This window comes from Hoplias malabaricus, chromosome Y, assembly GCF_029633855.1.
Source record: "Hoplias malabaricus isolate fHopMal1 chromosome Y, fHopMal1.hap1, whole genome shotgun sequence".
Taxonomy (NCBI): Eukaryota; Metazoa; Chordata; class Actinopteri; order Characiformes; family Erythrinidae; genus Hoplias; species Hoplias malabaricus.
Window position 1 is genome coordinate 44,342,771 of NC_089820.1, and position 20,771 is coordinate 44,363,541.

Consider the following 20,771-nt stretch of genomic DNA (forward strand, 5'->3'; position numbering starts at 1 on the left):
TAAATTATGCAGGTATATCCTCCTCAAGATTCTGGACAAGGACAATCCAGCTCAAGTTATTTCACAGTGGAAGTGTTACAACCAGAAAATTCCTCTCAAACACAACGTCGGCACATTCCACAACAGTGAAAATGTGCTTTCCAAACACTGGCTCTGACTCAAAGAAACCAAGCATGAACTCTAATTAATCCTCTTTCTGTGAGTGGTTTCGTAATGTAGTGCTTTATAAAGCACCAGTTCAGGACTGTAGAACAACAGAGAAATTTTCCTTCTAGGCTTTTTCACAGCAAAGCACCAAATGTGTAGCTTTGTGTCCTGTGAAATATGTGTGATGTCTCAGATCCTGTTGTGAGTAGGATAAAAGATGTTCGTTAAGCGGAACCCTGTGGTGAGGTGGTGTGGAGGATTTTGTACGGATCGGAGATTGTTTCCTTTAATAAAACGCGTCTGAAATAGGTGCCGTGTTATTGCCTCTCTGACCGTACAATGATTCTAACAGATAATGGCAAATGCTCTCAGAAATAAAGACTTGGTCACAGCGGGACATTGAATTAGAGAAGGACAGTGGAAGGAGGACCTTGAAGAACTCACCGCACGATAGAGGCTCGTCAGAATGATCACCGCAATCATCGTCTCGATCGCAACGCCAAGTCTCTGGGATACACCGTCCATTCACACACGAAAACTGACCCGACTGACATGTCTGGGCTGGAAAAAAAAGAGAAATACATAAATAAAGTGGTAAACCAAGTACTTTTAATCCCTTTACTGTACTGTGAGAATAAAAGCTAAAACTGCAGGTACAACCTTAAACATCCGATAAAGGGCCTAACAGGATTCATTAAATTCTCTTGGGGAATATTTGTACCATTATATAACGTTTAAAAGACAAGTGCAAAAACTACCACCCCATGTTTCACAGATGGCATTGAACATAAATTATATTCAGTATACTCTATAGTCAAAAGGTACCCAATCATAAATAATTAATATATTACAAATACTATTGCCCCCTCCAGGGTGATGATTCCAGGTAGGCTCTGGACCCACCGCAACCCTGAATTGGATAAGCGGTTACAGATAATGAATGAATGAATGAATGAACAAATACTATTTATGTTTATATTAATTGGTATAGAAATAAGTTTCATATCTTTGTGTTGTATAACATATCTTTTAAACTGTTAACTGATAGTATCAAAATTGTAATTGACAAACCAATAATTAAAACTAAAAATGTAATAGTTTGAACATGGCAAGTGAGAAGAATTTATTTGTCACTGCGTTTGCTATGAGTTCCATCAAAATAAAAGCACTGCAAAAGTATGTTTTTAAATTAAAGTTTTTTATTTAAAAATAAATTATTTATTAAAATTGGCATGGTGTCGGGCAGGTAGTACAGCTGTCACATAACTCCAGGTCGTGGAGCTTGGGTTGTGAGTTCAAGCCCCACTCCGGGTGACTGTCTGTGAGGAGTTTGGTGTGCTCTCCCCGTGTCTGTGTGGGTTTCCTCCCACGGTCCAAAAACACACGTTAGTAGGTGGATTGGCGACTCAAAAAGTGCCCGTAGGTGTGAGTGTGTCAGTGAATGTGTGAGTGTGTATCGCCCTCCAGGGTGTGTTCCTACCTTGCGCCCAGTGATTCCGGGTAGGCTCCGGAACCACCGTGACCCTGAACTGGATAAGCAGTTACAGACGATGAATGAAAATTATTTATTTATAAATAAAACAACATTCTACCTTCACTCAGTTATTGTATTTATCATTTGCATTTTTGCACATTATTTCTTACTGTCTGCAGTAACTGCTGTACCTCACTACATACATTGAGTAATGTGTACTGTTAATACTGGTTAACACTTCATTGTCTTTTTCTGTCCCAGTATTTACTTAAGTGCATTTGGTCTTTTAACTTGAGTTCATTACTTCCTTTTATTTATTGCATAATTTGTATCTGTGTTCTATGGTCCTAGAGGAGTGGTGTTCCATTTTACTGTGTATTGTATATATCTCAAATGACAATTAAGCCTCTTGAACCTCAACTAACACAATAACATTTCTTCCGCAATAGAAGCAGGAATGACCATAATTCCTTTCTGCTGCTCTCAGAGGATTTAAGCACAGTGCTGAAGGGGTTAAAACAACAAGGCTGGGATTACTGAAGACGAGTTCCTGTTAAAGAAGCAGCTTTGAGTAATCCAAGACCTCTAATGCTGTCCCTGCAAGTCTGCAGCTCATTTCTGTGCAAACCTGACCACGTCCAAAGGTCAGTTGTCGGGACTTCTGCAGCGAGCCAATCAGACAGGTCTATTTAAAACCTACTCAAGTGGTGTGGTGGCCATTCTGAAGTGGGTGTAATGCCCATATTTGGACTTCTAGGTCTAAGCTGTATTTATAAACATATTTCTAATATCCCTTTCATTTCTGTCACAGAGATTAGACTCAGAATTTCATCACCCCCAGTACAGAATGATCACAATGCCTATATCATGGTGCAATATTCATAAACCACTCTTTGTCTTTGTTTGTCTACTAACATGTTTTGAAACTACTTTTCAATGGCGAAGCAGAAAATATATATAACAAACACTGAATTCATTAAATAAAGGGTGGTTTGTGTTAGTCCGTACAGATAGCATCCCACAAGAAAAGAGAATCGATCAAATCTAAAAACTGAAAAATCAGTGGCTGTAGTCATTTTTAGTAGTAAATCTAGGGACGTGATGTAATACTGTGAACTTGTATTTAATATTTTTTCAGTGCAACCGACACTGATCTCTCCATCTCCTTTGTAATGTATATATATTGTATGTATTACATTCACATATTTATATCTGAAAACAATCTTTATACGTGAATCCATCTATGCTCTCATTGGACTGTGTGCATTGTGATCAAATCTGGTAAAAATTACACGAGTATTTTACAGTAATTTACCATAATTCCATAACAATTAACCACAGTGTCAGCAGTGACCCCTGTCTCTGAGACTGAAACCCAACTCCAGCTTCACTCTGTAAATATTGTAGCTCTAGCTCACACTGGTTCACTGCTGCACCCTCTTACACATATGCCATCAGATTTACGGATACTATCTAACTTCTCTATTATTTCTAAATCATTTACTATTTAATTTATTGGATATAATTTCTTTTCTTTTGAAATTGTGCACATTTTACATTTATAGAGTGTTATTTAAAAAAAGCTCTTAATTAAATTTACAGGATATATATATATATATTAATGTGTGTGCCCCCAGTGAGTAACACAGGACTGTCTCAATATTTCTGGTTCTCTGTCTTCTGGGGATTAGTTTGTAATCCTGTCATCAGAGATGAACAGATCCGAGGTCAGGAAAACAGAAAAGTGTCTCCTGAGCTTTCTGCTCTGTCACTCAACCAACCACTATGGTATTGGAATTAGATTACAGCATTATCAGGGCTAACTCATTACATTTAAATACACTCTCTCTCTTTAGACAGGAGTTACCATGAGGTTTATTTAAATAATTATAACTATTTATTGAAAACACATGTGAGGTGTTGTATTGAGGTGTGAATATCTACTTACAGCTCTTCTCTCTGATTTTATGTCTTTATCTGAGATTTATTTTAACTTCATTCCTGTTGTTCAGCATTTTAGAAGCTTCTACAACTCTATACATCTTTCTACAATCATTCAATACTTCTAAATGTTTACGGCTATTAACTGGTGAGGGCACCATGAGATTCCAACTTCTAATAGTTTTCAGTGCAAAAACGCAGTGCAGATACATTCACCAATTCACCAAGAACTCCAGCAGCACTGCTGTGTCTGATCCACTAATAGCAGCACAACACCCAATAACACAGCAACATTACATCACTGCATTGCTGAGATTCATCCAACACCCAAATAATACCTACTCTGTGTTGTTCCTGTGGGGGTCCAGAGAACTGTAGAACAGAGTGGGGTAACAAAGTATGCAGAGCAAATGATTGTAAAACTACAAACTGCTCCTTTCCGGTCAGTGGAAATGAGAGAATGGACAGTGAGCTTAGAAACAAGGAGATGCTCATAATGTTATGGTTGATTGGTGTTTATATATATATATATATATATATATATTGCAATGCATATACTATATTCCATAATGTAAAATTGATGTACAGCAACACAATAATAAATCCACAGTTCTTAAAGTAAAAGGAACTGATGATAAAACTGAAAAAACGGACCACCAGCATTCAGCACTCATAGCCTTTAAACTCACTGACGCGAAGCCGACTTGTGTGAGTGTGTGTGTGTGTGTGATTGTGTGTGTGTGTGTGATGGATTACGCTGGCAAGCGTGAAGCTATTTTACACTCACTACCGCAGGGGACGAGTGACATACAGAACTGAGACAACCAGGGAAATTATACTCTCTCTCTCTCCCTCTCACACACTCACATACACACACACGCATTTTACAAATCATTATTTAAACCTGAATTTACTTGATCCTTTAAAGGAGCAATCAGTCATTTTCCCTAATTATTCTTCTTCAAGTTGTAAAACAGCCATTGTACTGACACCCAGTGATTAGTTTGAGCCGGACGCTGCAGAAACAAGAGCACCTCTTATATTTGGAGCGCATGCGTTCCAGAACCTATCCATGTGGATCTGGCACCTCTGTGTTTTTTATGATTTTCTGTGTTTTTTAGGTGTTTCCTACCTATACAGATACAGTTTTAATTTGTTTCTTACCTGAGCATGTAAGTGTGTGCTCTTGTCTTTTTTTATCTGAGCAGTTGTGAGATTGAAGTGTTTCTCACCTGAGCAGGTAAGGTTAGCCTCGTCCTCATCATTACCACAGTCGTTAGCGCCATCACAGAGCCATTTCTTAGGAATACAGCGTCCATTCTGACAGCGAAACTGATCTAGTGGGCAGCTGCGGTTAGCTGAGATAAACAAAACTTTTGTCAAGTAAATATTCACCGGTCATTGGTTCTTTCCCGTGTGTTGATACAGAACATGACTAAAATAGACAAGGAATATCTCTCATTAAATTAACACCAATTAAAATATACAGGACCAAAATAAAGTTAAGTAAGTTTTTTTTTTTCGGTAAATCACATGGCAAAGCTTAAATAACTAAAATGAATATGCCGCACTGTAACATTCATCAAGGCAAATGAGGTTTGTAAATATATTTTAAGTCACACCTATGAAAATATATGCAAATACTTATCAAACATTTTTGTACATCGACCACATTTTAGATTTCTGAGGGTTCTATTTTTTTCTGAGAATGAATGATTATGTACAGCAGAGATGTGGTTCCTCATCACTTCCATCAGAACAATCATCATCTCCATCACAGCGCCAAGACAGCTGGACACAGCGCTGATTACGGCACTGAAACTCATCTGGACGACACTGTTTAGGCATGGTCAGGATGGCTGAGGCTGTGGTAAAGTAATACACAGAAACACACAGAAAAACTCAATAAAATAAAAACAGATCAATTAATCAAACAAACTATAATTTCACATTATTATTGTCTGCAATAGCCTTGTGATTGCATTTTAACTGCATGCAATTGCAGTGCAATTATTCTTACAGATGGAATGCAGTACTACGGCACGTGTACGACTTATACATGTATAGCTCTTTGAGTCTTGCCTCCCTCCAGTCTCGAGGGAATTCTTCCTGTGCCACTGTCGCCTTCGGCTTGGTCTTATGGTGCTTTCTGATTCACATTGTTATCTGTTCTTATTTTATTCTAGTCCTGTAAAGTTTCCTTGCAACAGCAGTTGTAAAAAGCGCAATATAGATATATTTGGATTTTATATGAACTTCGGTTGACAGTAATGATTTATATTCCACTTTATATTAAAGTATTCACTCAGTAGTAGTTACATAGTAACAACATCAGTGAAACTGCTAGCAATCTTCTCAAGTAATTATATATATGCATCAACTGAATCAAGTAATAATGCTGTACAGTACATATTCAACTACAGTTATTAATCATGTAATTATATATAATAATATACTGATTACACAACTAAAGACACATGTTTGTACAGATATAATCTGCAATTATGAATACATCAGTCATCACATTGCTGCTGCATGCGTCATTAATGCATTTAAAGTTTTAGGAACATTTAATATAAAGTGGAACCCAAATCATTACTGTATTTAATGTAAGTCAAGTATAGTATTTCATCTAAGTAATTACATTGTTGTTACATATATTACTGATGTATAAGCACAAGGTTATTTATAAAACTTTATAAAACGTGGAAGGTGTGGTTATGTTGTGACAGTCATTAACTGGAGATATAATACAACATTCACAGACACATGCATGCACACACACACACACACACACACGCACACACACACTGACAAAACAACCCTGGAGTGTGGGAACCTAGGCTCTTGCATTTATATCTCATCCTTGAATAAGAATCAATACATTTATTCAGAGTTATATAAGCATATCTGATCAGTTAGCCTGTTCTCATTGATCCTGCTGCTACTGATCTGGCTGTGTGTGTTAGTATTGATCGTGTGTGTCCTTCCACAAACACACACACACACACACACACACACACACACACACACACTGATGGTCTCTGGATCTTACCTTCAACTTGAAGCCTAATTTAAACCCTAACCTAGGCCACAGTCTGACCCTTTAACCTTTCAATTGCATTGATTATAACTTTCAGTGACCCTCCAGCGAAGCCCTGCTGTGCTTCTGTGGACAACCAGTCCTGAGAGACCAGATGTTAACAGTTTGGTAACAGATAATGGCAAAATCTGTCATTATCCAGGCTTTATCCCAGTACCGTTCCCTCTAAACAAGAGCCCCAAAATGATGTCTTTGAAGGAACAAAGTGTAATGTTTGTGGTGGGAGAGGCTTAGAAGAAATTAAGTGTATTTTTTCATTGCGTGAGCATGTGGGATTAGGGTAATTCTCTGACCAGCCAAGAACAAAAGTTTTGTTTTATGGGACTGACTCTGAACAATAGTAATCTGAAACTGAGAATAGATGTCACAAAGGAAGGAGGAGCAAGGTCACTAGATGTACAATGAACGGGGAACAGCTCATAACATTAACATGGCATCTGTGAGGAAGAATCTAGTAATGAAGCTGGTGTAAAAGAACCATATGAAGGTTGCAAAGACAGAGGTACGGTTTACTACAGGCAATAAAACCTGCTCTTTATAACAAGGACGAAAGACTTTGATTAAAATACTGTACAAGTAGAAGACAAGTTTTCCCAATACATTTGGTGGGCAGTGAATGATTAGGGCCTGTGAGGGTTTACCTGAGCATGTGAGATTGTCCTTCAGCAGATGCTGATCATCTGCACACGCGCAAACACGTCCGCCAGGTACAGCCAAGCACAGAACACCACAGCGTCCATTATTCACTGAACATGCATTATTGCCTGAGAGAGAGAGAGAGAGAGAGAAAGATAATTAAATCAAGTACCTTCTACTTGCACTAACTGGCCACTTTATTGGAAACACCTATATTATTAAGAACTGTGGTTGTAACTAAAATGGATCCCATAATCCTCCATTTGAATTCAAATGAATTCTAAAACTTCCACTTCTAACAAAGAAATTCGTACAAGGTACAGCAGTAGTTTTAAAGTACAACTGTGTTCCATAAAGGTACGTTACATTCTCTTCACCAAGAGAAAAGACGGATATTTGTAAGCTTTCATTATAGAACTGTGTAAAAGAAACAAACTATAAGTTCTGGAGATTTAATGAAGCGTCTAAAATCAACACAACTTTAAAATATACAATTAATATAGAATGTGGTATATTCATGTTTCCTATTTAAAAGGCACTGCACATGTACCATTGAGGCTACCAAATCAGTGGCAGCAAAATGCGCCACCACAGTGACAATTTTTCTGAGAGTGTAGATAGAAAATCTTCTAATTATTACAAGTGACCTGCATTAATTATCACATTGATGCAGCCCCCTGCAATAGTGCCAAGTCCCACCTAGGGGGAGCACCCCCTGCTTTGAGAACCACGCAGTTCCTCGGTTAGTCTATATATATATATATATATATATATATATATATATATATATATATGTATATATATATATAAAAAAAATGGCACATAACACCTAGACAAGTCTTTTATAGCTACTGACATAAACGTACATAAACAACTACAAAATCTGCTTTAGTTGAGTCCCTCTTACTAGAATAAACCTGTATATGTTTCTGAAAGTTTCTGTCAGTTGTGATGTAGTTGATATTTGGCCTTATGAACAACATCCTAACTCCAACATTTCAGTAAACCATCTATAATTAAGCAAAGAGTATTTCAATATTGAAGTGGAATCTTCAAATGGTTCCTATATAATACAAAAATATTAATGTTTTGACTATCTCCTATAATACAATTATTACCACTATTAAATGCTGTTAAAAATACACTGCAATGCAGCTGAGATAACACTGGAGCAATGCCTTTCACTTCAGATCTCTTTTCTGAGTTACAAAAGCATTAATATGAAATCTTTTTTTCCATCTTTGACCCCCGAGCGAGAGAGAGAGAGCGGATCAGTGTGCGAAAGCTTCCTTTGGAGACGTTTCAATATCAGCAGGACGTAAGCTGTCCAAACTGAAACGGCTCCAAACAGCCGTAACTGAACCCCGGGGGGACGGCGAAAGAGTTTATCCAGGAAAAATAGGTATTAATATAAAAACCTGGCAATATAATCACCATCCACAGCAAGAAAAAACATCATAATAAACATTATAAAGAATATTGAGGATTCAGATTCAGTCTTACATTGAACGTGGAAAAATCTTAAAAACACACACAGCTTATAACTCTTCATAATAAGTTTTCATAACAGCTGCAAACTCATATTGACTTGATCTCCGTGGGTGAATGTTTAGCTTTATGTTATTCTTTTGTTATTCTGAATAACTTTGCTAATAATTAATACCCAACACATGCACACACACACACAACATATATGCATACATACGTATGCAGTCATCTAACCACATACAACCTCTAGGGACAAATGAGGTCCACCCATCTCAAAACATGACTCTTCACAAATCCAATGGCATCTGCCCTGTTATTAACAGTATTTGATGGAGTATTATAGAGCTGAGCTGTAGAAGGTTCCAGGATCAGAATGTCCAAAAATGTACATTAGCTGTATTTTCCGCGACAAAATATGATTCTCAAGGTATTGCTTCTGAACAGCTTCTATGGCAGCTGTCACGGGGAAATTCAAGTTAAGCCCAGAGTCAGCACATAATAAATAAAGAGCTGGGCACATGGTAATCTTGTCTCTAGTTCAGAAATAAATTCAGAAATAAGTCCTTGGCCAAGAAGAATCCACTATAAAGCAATGGCACATGACCCTGACTTGAGCTACCTACAGTAAAGAGGTCCACCAGAGGATGGGTCTTCAAAGACGTATCCCAGAGACGAGTGAATTCTAAGACACATGATGTGCCAGGAAGAGAATATGTCTCTTTCTGAAAAGTTCTGAAAATAACCAACATCAACTTTATATCAAAAACAGTACTATTCCTGCTGATCCATGGAAGGACTGAGGGGGAGAGCTATGTACTCCGTGAAACAGGTGACCATTATATTATCATAGTTTAAAGCAATACGTCCCTTTACTTCATAAGTAGCATAAAATATTGCAAGTACTTTGCTGATGTCTCTGTAGTTTTTTCAGTAAACGTACAGTTCTGCTTTAAATGATGAAGCAATTACATTTTAACATCTTTGGTTTTAAAGGTGGAACTGGAAGTTTCAAACAAAATAAGCAGATTTATGATTGTTGAAGGTATTTGAAAGCATATGACACCCTAAATTTACCTATGTTAAAGTCCACCAGCACTTCTCTTATACAGTGCCTTGGGAAAGTATTCGGCCCCCTTGAACATTTCAACCTTTTGCCACATTTCAGGCTTCAAACATAAAGATAAAAAAGTTTTATTTTTTGTAAAGAATCAATAACAAGTGGGACACAATCGTGAAGTGGAATGAAATTTATAGGATGTGTCAAACTTTTTTAACAAATAAAAAACTGAAATATATTATTCAGCCCCTTTACTTTCAGTGCAGCAAACTCACTCCAGACGTTCAGTGAGGATCTCTGAATGATCCAATGTTGTCCCAAACGACTGATGATGATAAATAGAATCCACCTGTGTGTAATCAAGTCTCCGTATAAATGAATCTGCTCTGTGATAGTCTCAGGGTTCTGTTCAAAGAACAGAGAGCATCATGAAGAGCAAGAAACACACTGGGCAGGTCCGAGATACTGTTGTGGAGAAGTTTAAAGCTGGATTTGGATACAAAATATTTCCCAAGCTTTAAAAATCCCAAGGAGCACTGTGCAAGCAATCATATTGAAATGGAAGAAGTTTCAGACCACTGCAAATCTACCAAGACCCGGCCGACCCTCTAAACTTTCATCTCGAACAAGGAGAAGACTGATCAGAGATGCAGCCAACAGGCCCATGATCACTGTGGATGAACTGCAGAGATCTACAGCTGAGGTGGGAGAGTCTGTCCATAGGACAACAATCAGTCGTACACTGCACAAATCTGGCCTTTATGGAAGAGTGGCAAGAAGAAAGCCATTTCTCAAAGATATCCATAAAAAGTCTTGTTTAAAGTTTGTCACAAGCCACCTGGGAGACACACCAAACATGTGGAAGGTGCTCTAGTCAGATGAAACCAAAATTGAACTGTTTGTCCACAATGCAAAACGATTTGTTTGGCGTAAAAGCAACACAGCTCATCACCCTGAACACACCATCCCCACTGTCAAACATGGTGGTGGCAGCATCATGGTTTGGGCCTGCTTTTCGTCAGCAGGGACAGGGAAGATTTGCATCAAAATTGATGGGAAGATGGATGGGGCCAAATACACGACCATTCTGGAAAAAACCTGTTGGAGTCTGCAGGAGACCTGAGACTGGGACGGAGATTTATCTTCCAACAAGACAATGATCCAAAACATAAAGCCAAATCTACAATGGAATGGTTCACAAATAAACGTATCCAGGTGTTGGAATGGCCAAGTCAAAGTCCAGACCTGAATCCAATTGAGAATCTGTGGAAAGAGCTGAAGACTGCTGTTCACAAACGCTCTCCATCCAACATCACTGAGCTCGAGCTGTTTTGCAAGGAAGAATGGGCAAGAATTTCAGTCTCTCGATGTGCAAAACTGATAGAGACACGCCCCAAGCAACTTGCAGCTATAATTGCAAGAGGGCCGAATAATATTGCACACCCCACTTTTCAGTTTTTTATTTGTTAAAAAAAGTTTGAAACATCCAATAAATTTCATTCCACTCCACGATTGTGTCCCACTTGTTGTTGATTCTTCACAAAAATTAAATTTTATATCTTTATGTTTGAAGCCTGAAATCTGGCAAAAGTTTGAAAAGTTCAAGGGGGCCGAATACTTTCGCAAGGCACTGTACCACTGACTGGCAGCAGAGCACCGCTGAAGTGCTGCTCTTTTTTGTGTTCTGATAACTTATCGGGCTCTTGAAGAGTTGTACCATTTCGTAGGGGGGAGGTTATAACCCTAACACTTTGTAACTCAGTTTCAAGGGGCAAGATAACACTTGAAAACAATGGGTAGAATTAAAATTAAGGAATGGGATTCACCATAAGTCTAGACATAAATTTGAATCTCAGAGAGTCAAACCTTAGAGATAAGGAACATAGATGTGCTTCCTCAGAGACTAAGATTTGCATATCACAGAAAGGATATGCAACAAATAGGAATCCTATGAGATACCTGGACCTCCTCTGGCTCCTCAACATGAAGGAGCAATGGCTCTTCTCTCTCTGCAGATCTCCTCCTTTGATCATGGAGAACCCAAATCTTATCACCATAAGTGAGTATGAGGACGTAAAATGACTGGAGACAGAAAGTTTTGCTTTATTGCCCAACACTCTCTTCACCATTAAGGTCCAATAAAATGACCATAGTACTACTGCTGCTACTGCACCCCAACATATAACCAATCTCTTGCCATCACCGTTGAGTAAGAATAATTGTTGAGTTAAAATAATTAACTCCATTTGGGGGGATGTTCTCACCCACGACCTCGATTGAGCATAAGATTCCAAAGCCAGGATTGAATCCATATTGTTCAGCCTGAGTCTGGGATTCCAGCAAAGGAATCATGACATAGGATGATTAAAACTACACTGTCCCTGGTGGCCAATATTTGACTGTTACTTGTACTTTAAAAGTTTAACCTTAGCAGTACATGAGGCTGTGACTGTGAGGATAACCCCACCTCTCTCAATTGTCTCATATCTATGAGTGTCGGTTGAGTGAAGGGTTTTTGCTGCTGTGCAGTTCAGCTCAGCACAGTCCAACAGTGCACACTGACACCCATGTTGACTATAAAGACCCATTTCTGAGCATGCAAATTTCAGCAACTGGTGGTGGAGGAACAGAAAAGTTTGAAAATAAACAAAATAAGATGGTTATACACTGTTTAGAAGCATAGCTGGCCAGCTAACAGGCACTTGTGCTTTTGCATATCACAGCAGATGATTTTCCAGGGAACTGGGGCTCAAATCACACATATATAGAGGATTAAACCTTAGACCTCAGAAATGGCTGAAAGGCTTCAGACTCCAGACAATTAATATAAATAAAAATAATACAATCTGAGATGTTTAAAGCTAGATTACTGCTGGGCGCTATACCAGTTCACACTGAAAACTGTTTTTTATTGTTGTTATGTCAATGTCACAGGGGACATTTCTCATTGTTGAGCTGCTAAACATGCATGGAACGGAGTGCAAGTATTAGTGGAGTTGTTGAGCGTATTGAAAATGGACAGGGGAAGTTCTGGAATTTGTACCAGACATTGAAGTAGAAGATGATGACCCAGAAGAACCTTTGCCAAAAAAAGGAGCCGTGTCTGTTGTCTGGAGGTACTTTGGGTTGAAAAGGTCAGACGTGGATCAAACAAACACTGCAAATGCTGTCGAGCTAAAGTATCAATAGTATTTTTGCTGGGAGTTGCACAATCATATTTATGATTATTGTTATTATTTATTTGTTTAAATATTGTTATTTAACGAAGATATTTGGGACTTGTTCAGTGCAATACAACCATTGACAAGCAGCATGGCTATTTTATATCTAAATACCTCTTATTTGTTTAAATATGATGTAAATTAATGAAGGTAAAGATTTCTAAACCAAAAAAAATGGTGACAGACTGATAACATTAACAGAGTGTAGCTGGTGTACATACATTTTGAAAATGTGCCTATAGTTTTGAAGTTTGAAGTTTGAAGAAAAATGTGTTAAATAAAAAGTTCTACATTTTCACTGCAACTGTCATGCCATATGATTCCTTAACTCATTTAATGCCACCCTCTGAAAAATGGTTATGATTATGGGGCCATGCAAACCACTTAACCACTCTACTGCAGAAATTCTTCTTGCAATCAAATCATGTCATACATTGAAAAAAAAAATATAGTGAAACCCATATAATATTGAAAAATACCATGATAACAAATACTGGCCATACCACCCAGCAATAGGCTAGATATACATTTGTTATTTGGCCACGTGTTCGTGTAGACAAACGTCTGTAACTGCACATGATGTGAGGCTTCTTCTAAGATGTGGGCAACTGCGGACTACGTTCTGACAGTCTTCTCCTAAACTTTCCATAATTTGTTACTGATACTGTTGATCACCTGCACTGTCCCTACCGTTTATGTGTGTACTGCACCTTGTAACCTTAATTCCTGAGGACGTGCACAACTGAAACACCAAATGGATGCAGGATACATTTACATCACCACACACAGACTTTCCCAGAGAGGCTGAAGTGTGATGCCTCAAAAACTGCCACAAACTCTCCAGTCCCCTTTCTTAAAACTGGGAACTCCACCCTGGTTTGCCAATCCAGAGGTCCATGAGATATTACAGAAGCATGTCTGTGAAGACAGCCCCGAGACATCCAGGGCCTTCAGCAATTCTGTGCAAAACTCATCCACTCCAGATGCCTTTCCACTTTTTGACTATGACAGTAACTTCAGCCAAGGGAATGGAACCTGACACTCAGGCAGCCTCCGACCCTACCTCCTGCATAGAAAGCATGTCCCTTGGGTTTAGGAGTTCCTCAAGGTGCTTCCAAAGCGCAACAATATCCTCAGTTGAGGTCAGTTTCATCATTCATGCTGAGCACATATAGGACAACTCTAACTGACACATTCAGCTGTAATACAATTATACATGGTAACATCAATAAAAACCAATGTAATTATAATGTAACTATCAAGATACACTCATGTAGTTACAAGAGAAAACTATTGCTGCACCACAGATGCCAGAGATACCAGAGAGCAGGGACTAGTAGATCAAAGTCCCATACTAGCACGCAAGAGAATGCAGACTTCACCTAAAACACTCAACTTACTATTGGGGATCTGGAGCTCCTAAAAACCCGCAAACTGTGAAATAAACAACACTGTCAGCTTTTCTTGAATTGCTGACTCCAATTAGCTTTTTTGAGGTCATTAACCCAAGGGTTCACATACTTTATCCACTAGCACTGTGAGGTTTTTATGGTTGTTCTCAATGAATACCTGAATGATCAGAATTTTGGGGTAATTATTATTATAATTTATGCAGAAAACCATGAAATTCCAAAAAGTACACATACTTTTTCTTGCCACTGTATCATAGACATTTCATTACGACCACAGGACTGTGTTCACATGTGGAAATGGGGTATAATATGTCTTCTTAAGAAAATTAAAACTAGAGACACAACAGGCCTTCCAGGGATTTGAAAATGGACTCTCACACCTTCCTCATAGACTTAGAGTTCACTTAGTCTCGCGCCTCTAAGATTCCAGACATGTGACTTGTGTTAATCTGTGGTGAACAGTGTGCTCTATAAGTGCTAATAGATGTACAAAGTCTTCTGATATTTGTAAGACAAATTAAATTCATTATTTCAGTGCAAAACAAAAGAAGCAGACATTTATACACCAATCATCCACTGCATTTTCAGGTAAGAGTTAAAATGGGGTAAAATATGACATTTTACTGAAACATGCCTTTAATGTTGATGACTATGAGAACATGAGTCTGAATAAATAAAATAGCTGTTTAGCAACTTTCCAGACAGCAGTGAGAATGTAAAACAATGTCTCTATGGCAAGCACAGGGGTCCAAAAATAAAGAAATCAATTCCAGAAACACAGGCTACTGATTGTAGCTTCATAAATAATGAAAGGCTGAATAACAAGCTAATATTCTCTTTCTCTCTCTCTCTCTCTCTCTCTCTCTCTCTCTCTCTCTCTCTCTATAATGGTATTGAATTACATCAACTCAAACAGCATAAAGCAGTCGATTTTATTTGGACAGATCTATATTTCATTCTCCAGGCTGGAGGTAATAGAGCTGGAGATAAAAGGCGTCAGAATCTGTTTCAAGTTTCAGCAGCAGGCAAGTCTCAGATGAAATCTGCACAGAAATGACACGTGTTCCTCCTTTATTTGAGTTTTAATGCTGAATATAAATGTAATTTATTGTGCAACTAAATGAAACAAGGTAGAAAGGGACTTAAAACTTGTCTGAGGCTTGAATTGATGTAAAACAATTTTTTATTTAAATTAAGAGTTCTAGGATTTATTCAAGTTGAACCACCCCAAACCATGCATTTAATAATGTTATAATGTTAGGTTTGTAAAGAGAAAAATAAGACATTGTCTAGTTTTAGTTTTTGATCTTGAGCACAAGATTGAATTAGATCTTCAGTAAATTGTTTTTCAAAATGGCCGTCTAAACTGATTAGATTCTGGGCCTTCTATGCTGATTAGATTTGATAAATACTAAGTTCTCCAGTAGATCTTTTACAGCCAATGCCCACTTGATGAAGTATTTTCTTTGCATTTTTGGAAGCGTAAAGCAAAGTATATGCTTTAATTAACTGCATAAGTTTAATCAGATAATTGTAAAGTTGACTACTTATAAAAGTATCTTCCAATATCCAATATACCAATGGTAAAAGACACTAAGACACATTCACTGGATTCAATAATACCAGCCTTAAACCAAACAACTGCACAATTGCAATTGCACTGTCACAGAGAAGCTGCCAAAGATATGTGGGCTCCCATCATCTCGATCATTTGGTTTAAAGTGGTCAGGACAGCAGTCTTAAACCAGTGTTTTTCTCATCCTGATATTCCAATAAAATCAGTATTTGTATTTTTTACTGGAAAGTCATGCACACAATGACCCTAACTTTGTGTTAGTGCATGAGGACAGTGGTTGTGTGTTGTAAATTTAAGTGCTACCTGTGGCCTCTCCTGTGGTTTAGGATGTATAGACAGTAAATGTTGAGGATGATTTTCAGAAGCTCTGAGTAATGTTCAACATAAGCACATTCCCCATCTTCACGTTGTGTCTGCCCTCTTTCCACCCTGAAAATGCCTCATTATAAAATGCTTTAAAAAATCATAACGAGTAGTATTAGACACAGAAGAGAAGCTTCAGAAGAGAGCTTTTTTATGCATTGTGCAGCAGTATAGGAGTTATTACTCTCAGTGTAATAGCAGTGAAAATGCTGGGTAAAGGAAACTGAAGGTTAAAATGATCATCAGCAGCTTCTGACTCCAGGCTAAAGTTCATAGCTCTGAAATTTTGGGATTTTAGAACAAACTGCAGTTCTGAACAAAGAGAAATTATCTAATTACTGCAGACTACACACACACACACACCCACACACACCTAGTAAAACACGCATACATAACAAATATTCATTTGTAACATGGAGATGAGAAGATGAGGAGAGGATGCAGGAGGTTATTCTTACACAAGGGCGAAGTCCAAAACTTAAATGTCACACAGACACAGAGCCAGTGCTACAGTAACACAGTGACTGACTAGACAGAGGCTTTTCAATATAAAGGATACCTGTGAGGCCTTTTACATGACCACAAAGACACACAGACCTCACAGGCACAGGATTGTGGCTAGGCAGGGAACACTAGGAGACATGAAAATGAAAATAAGAGCACATGAAAAGGGAAACAGACTGACTCTTTGGGAATGACAGGACATAATTAGGAAGCCAACTGTTAATACGATGTATGAAATGCAAGATGAGAAATGAAATCAGTGATCATTAAAATAAGTCAAAGCTGTCAAAGCTCAGTTTGTGTTTACCTTTCTGTTTCTGTGGGTTGTAGACCTGCAGAGAAAACAGTGGAGGGTTCTCCTGCCTCAGAACTGTAACGTTCCCCCGGTTAAGATCCAGCCGGAACACTGACCCATTCATATAATCCGTCCAAAAAATATAATTTCCAAAGTGAGAGATTCCAAACGGGTGATTTAACTCCTTCCCATTGTACACCACCTTCAGAAAAATAAAACAACATATGTCATATGCAGGCTCTGCAGGGTCAGGTTTGTTCCTTAAATCTGATTTTCAGTTCAAGTGTCCACACTGCAATAGTCTAGTTTTGACGTGGTTGTCATAGTGACGACATAGATGATAGTTGCCATATGCTTGATGCATATGGCACAGTGGTTGTCATAGCAATGGCATATATCTGTTTGTCATCACAGTAAAGACAAATGTAAATACACTGGTGGGAAGGCAAGAAGCTCTGCCCACAAATGACAAAAACACAACATCTGATCTGACTGGTCAAACTGAGTCACATGTTCAGATCAGAATTAACTATGTTCTGTTAGGAATAAGGTTCTTCAGTGCTTTATTGTAGTACTTTAGCACATCTTTATTTATCATATTTAATGGCTGTAGGGTAATAAGTGAATGAGTGAAGGTTCTCTCACGGTTCTGTGGATTCCGCTGAGCTGGATTCTCTCAATATGGTCATGGAACGCATCGCACCAGAACAGTGTTTCACCTGCCGGGTCGATGGTTAGTCCATTGGGCCACAGAATGTCAGACGAGACAAAGGTGTTGTAATTAGATCCGTCCATCCACCCTCTCATTATTTGTCCTCTGCTCTCATTCACTTCATCTTCCTCCCACTCTGTCCAGTACATCCACCTGCAGAGTCCCAAAATTTCACTCATTCATGCATGTATGGTCTCTCTTGCACTCTCTCTTTGTATGTAAATGAGTTAATGAATTATTCAGTAGTGTGAGCGCTTGATTAGCGGTTCCAGCTGTGGATCAGAACCAAGAGCAAATGTGTTCAACCCAGAGTCAGCACTAATCCATCACATTACCCATATTTCATTACACAGGAGGGGACAAATACACTCATGCTGGAGGTGTGTGTGTGGGGGCGGGAGGGACTGTTATCAGATCATCAAGAATGAGAAATGATGTTCCAAGCAGAAACATTAACACAGAATATGTTTGTCTATAATTGATTTCAATAAACCTCATGATCCTAACATACTATTTAAGGAAATCTGATAGTGAGTTGTGTTTTATGTCAGTGTATTTTATGGGAATGTGTGACACCCTGCGAAGGACTGGCACCCCCTCCAGTGTGTGTTCCCACCTTGCACCCAGTGATTCCTGGTAGGCTCCGGACTTTGAATTAGGTAAGTGATTACATACAATGAATGGAGTAACGAATGAAAGAATGAATGAATGAATGAAAGTATATTATGGTTGTGTGTGTGTGTGTGTGTGTGTGGGGGGGGGGGGGGGGGCTCTCTAGAAAGGACTTCCAGATAGTCAGTAAACGCCATAATCAACATTATCATCAACAATACCAACTGGCCCCCTGGGAACACACTTTGATGTTTTTAATTTCTTTAAACTATAAAAAACATTTGGTTTAAATAGAAGATAAAAAGCAAAATTATTAAAATTCTTAATAGGTACATGACTGGTATTCAAGTTCTACCCATTTTTGCACTGCCCATTCAAAGCAAAACTGGTGAAATTCAGGAGAAATGTATTCGACTTTGGGCTTTGGCTACGTAGAGAGCATTTTACGCGACACGTAGGCTGTCCACTAAGACATCTTAATCAGGCTGAATTTTAAGGCAGCACTGAACATTTCTTCAGCCCTGATGGCAATTTCTTGATGCAACGTAAGAACAACACCTGTCTCTTCTCAATGTATAAAAATAATTCAAATTAAAACAGGAATTGTAGAATGCACCACGCTGAAACACTGAGGTGACGCTAGCCTCTAAGATAAAACAGACCGGTTGCGTGCGGTGGGCTGGAAGAAGCCGTGATGCAATCACACTCTAAGTAAAGTCTCCCTACCTCATGAGGACAAACGACCGTTAGAACACTGTCTACTTAAACAGCTGTCTACGTAGTCCTTGCCTACCTAGGCAGCTCACTAGGGACAGACAGCTGTTTTGGGACAGACCTAGAGCTCTAGTTAGAGAGCCATAGCGCCACAGCTTGTTCATGCCTATTGCATGCGGCTGGTGTTTACCTCAGCAGCTTGCATCGCCTCCACGTCAGCTCTATGGATTTTCCTCTTCTCGTTTTATCACAATTGTAATTACTTTTGCTCTGGAAGAAGAGCGCAATAGGGAGTTGTGCTTGTGTTGCATCATGGGATTGTGGCTGAGGAAGGGTTCGATGCTGCCTTAACAATCGGCCAGGTTAAGGTACCTCAGTAGGGAGCAATTTTAGGGTATCTAATAATTGGGATTGCCTACGTGTTGGTAGTGTGCACACTATGACATCAATTGTTGTCTAAATAGAGAGTTCACTAGGTTTTGGGACTCACGCTCTCTCTCTCTCTCTCTCTCTCTCTCTCTCTCTCTCTCTCTCTCTCTCTCTCTCTCTCTCTCTCTCTCTCTCACTCTCCCTCTATCTCTCTCAGCACCTGAATGACATTAAACTCAACAATGCTCTTAATCACCAGAATTATTATGAACTACAGAATGGCAATGTCCATAAAAAGTGTCTGGAACCTCGACGACTGAGAATGAAAAAGGTCATGAAAAGTAAAAAATGTTCATGAAAAGAAAGAAGCAGTGATCAATCTTTTCGTAAGCAGCAGAGCAACTGGTTTACAGTAGGATACAATTTATACGAAGCTTTCAACTAAGCAATCATAAAATTGTTTTTTTTTAATCTGTCAGGGTTTGTATCAGTTGGCTTCTGTTCCTGGCCTTTTCCTTGTTCTTTGGCTGTTGTTTTAGTTCTTGTCTCCTCCCTACTCCTGCCCCTTTATCATTCTCACCTGTATCTGCTCTGTAGCTCTGCCCTTCTGTCATCTCTCCCAGATGTTCCTTGTCTGTGTTGAAACTTATATATATCCTCCTTCCTCACCTTTGTTTGTGTGGGGCTCTGTTGTTTCTCTGTATTTTGAAGTACTATGTTTCAACTTGTAGCTACACTTCAAGACTTTATTCCAACTTAGTTATTTTGTTACACAAATGATGTTATTTTGTTTTGTTACTTTGTTATAAAATTAACATGCTTAATTTACCCTAAAAGCCCATTAACTAATAACAATTAGTGTGTATTATTTTACACATCAGTAATAATCAGTTCGTACCCTGTGGGAGGGTTGACAGCAATGGCTCTGGGGTGGGCCATGCCTCCCTCCAGGAGAGTCTTCCTGCTCTCCACTGCTCTGTCCATCCTCGCCACACTCAACCCCTTCCTGTGACCATCACTTGTCCAGAAAATATTACCTCCCAACCAGTCTACTGAGATCCCCTCGATGTTATCCAGATCTGTGGAGAGAGAGATGGGGGAGAGGGGGTTGGGGGAGGAGGGGGGGAGGTGGGAGTAAGATAGAATA

At 38.8% G+C, this 20,771-nt stretch overlaps 1 protein-coding gene across 1 annotated transcript in view; it reads right to left on the reverse strand.

Annotated features, from left to right (window-relative positions):
* LOC136678440 (low-density lipoprotein receptor-related protein 1B-like) overlaps positions 1-20,771 on the reverse strand; it is a 219,109-nt gene that overhangs the window by 147,295 nt on the left and 51,043 nt on the right. Inside the window, exons 12-18 of the mRNA XM_066656491.1 lie at positions 20,523-20,703; positions 17,863-18,082; positions 17,230-17,419; positions 7,307-7,429; positions 5,287-5,427; positions 4,795-4,920; positions 592-708 (exon numbers count right to left, since the gene is read on the reverse strand). Of these exons, the coding sequence (XP_066512588.1) occupies positions 592-708; positions 4,795-4,920; positions 5,287-5,427; positions 7,307-7,429; positions 17,230-17,419; positions 17,863-18,082; positions 20,523-20,703 (1,098 nt within the window). The remainder of the gene's footprint in view (positions 1-591; positions 709-4,794; positions 4,921-5,286; positions 5,428-7,306; positions 7,430-17,229; positions 17,420-17,862; positions 18,083-20,522; positions 20,704-20,771) is intronic.